This window comes from Bison bison, unplaced genomic scaffold (assembly GCF_000754665.1).
Source record: "Bison bison bison isolate TAMUID 2011002044 unplaced genomic scaffold, Bison_UMD1.0 scf7180017864491, whole genome shotgun sequence".
NCBI classification, from domain to species: domain Eukaryota; kingdom Metazoa; phylum Chordata; class Mammalia; order Artiodactyla; family Bovidae; genus Bison; species Bison bison.
Window position 1 is genome coordinate 394,686 of NW_011495050.1, and position 1,173 is coordinate 395,858.

A 1,173-nucleotide genomic window follows, 5' to 3' on the forward strand; every position below is an offset into this window, starting at 1 on the left:
CCTGGCTCCTAGGTAGGTACAGCCCAGTTCTTAGCTCCTAGAAGGATTCTGGGCTAAGGCTCCACTCTACTTGGACTGTACTATCAGGCCCCCAAAACGGGGGGAGCTGCCTGGGAAGGACTGATTTCCATTTCAAACTGCATTCTGGTACTTTGTACTCCAGCACCATTGGCCGATCAATATTTAATGCTTGGAGATTCTGACTCTGCGGGAGTCATGTCAGGGGACCTTGGGAGCCAATCTGCTTGAGCTTCTGAGTGATAATTATTCATGGGCTCCTGCCTCTTGCTCTTTCTCTCGCACGGTCCCACTCTGCAGACTCAGTGCCTTATTCAGTCTTCTCTCTCGCTCTCTGCGCTGCTGTAGCCGGACCCTCCGCCTTCGCCACCGCTCAGCATCTGCACATCCCTACAATGGCTAAAACAGCAATGGGTAAGGCATCGCGCCTCGTTCTTTCTCGGCTCCACCTGAAGCCCACCTCTTACCTTTTCTCTTAGAGCTTGGAAGGCATTCGGAGATATTTTCTAGAAGAAAAGACATTATTGGTAACATAGGAATCGGGAAGGATGGAGGCAGCTCCGGGGTATGAGGGAGGGCAAAGAGGGGATCTTTGAAAATCTAAAGCTAAGGATTTTTTTTTTTTTTAAGGTGGAAGCAGGTAAGTTGCCGTCCCATGGGGAGCGAATTTATTGTTTCCATATTTAAAATTAAGGCTTAGCCATGGGGGGAGGGGGTTACCTTAACTATATGCCTCAAATGGGTTTAAGGGACATTTTGGAAAGTGCTTTGTAACGTCCTTTATTTCTTCTCTAGTTAAAGATTAAGAAAGTAGGAAAATAGGGAAGAGGAAAGAGGATGGGAGAAAGGAAAAAGAAAAATGTAAAGTCAAAGTGGTCCCATCTAGGCTGTTCGGAAGATGGGTGGAGACGAGGAGAGGCGGGTGAAGAACCGGGCAAATTTTATGGTATTGTCTGGTGGCAAAAACCGCTAGTCCTGGGGCGCGGTGTGGGGAGGCAAGGGCGCTGGGCGGGGTTGCAGGGAGACCTACACTCCTTTGTTTTAGGGAGAGGGAGGGGATGGAGAAGGGAAGTCGGGAGGGCACAGAGGGCGCGGGTGGGCAGCTGCAGGGGCGGGGAAGCGCGCGGTTAGGGAGGGACAGCGGTTTCGCAGGCG

General features: G+C 51.0%; 1 protein-coding gene across 1 annotated transcript in view; it reads left to right on the plus strand.

Moving 5' to 3' along the window:
- Positions 1 to 216: 216 nt before the first annotated feature.
- Positions 217 to 1,173, plus strand: part of STMN2 (stathmin 2) — a 57,239-nt gene continuing 56,282 nt past the window's right edge. Inside the window, exon 1 of the mRNA XM_010863393.1 lies at positions 217 to 432. Coding sequence (XP_010861695.1) covers positions 414 to 432 — 19 coding nt within the window. The 5' untranslated portion in view covers positions 217 to 413. The remainder of the gene's footprint in view (positions 433 to 1,173) is intronic.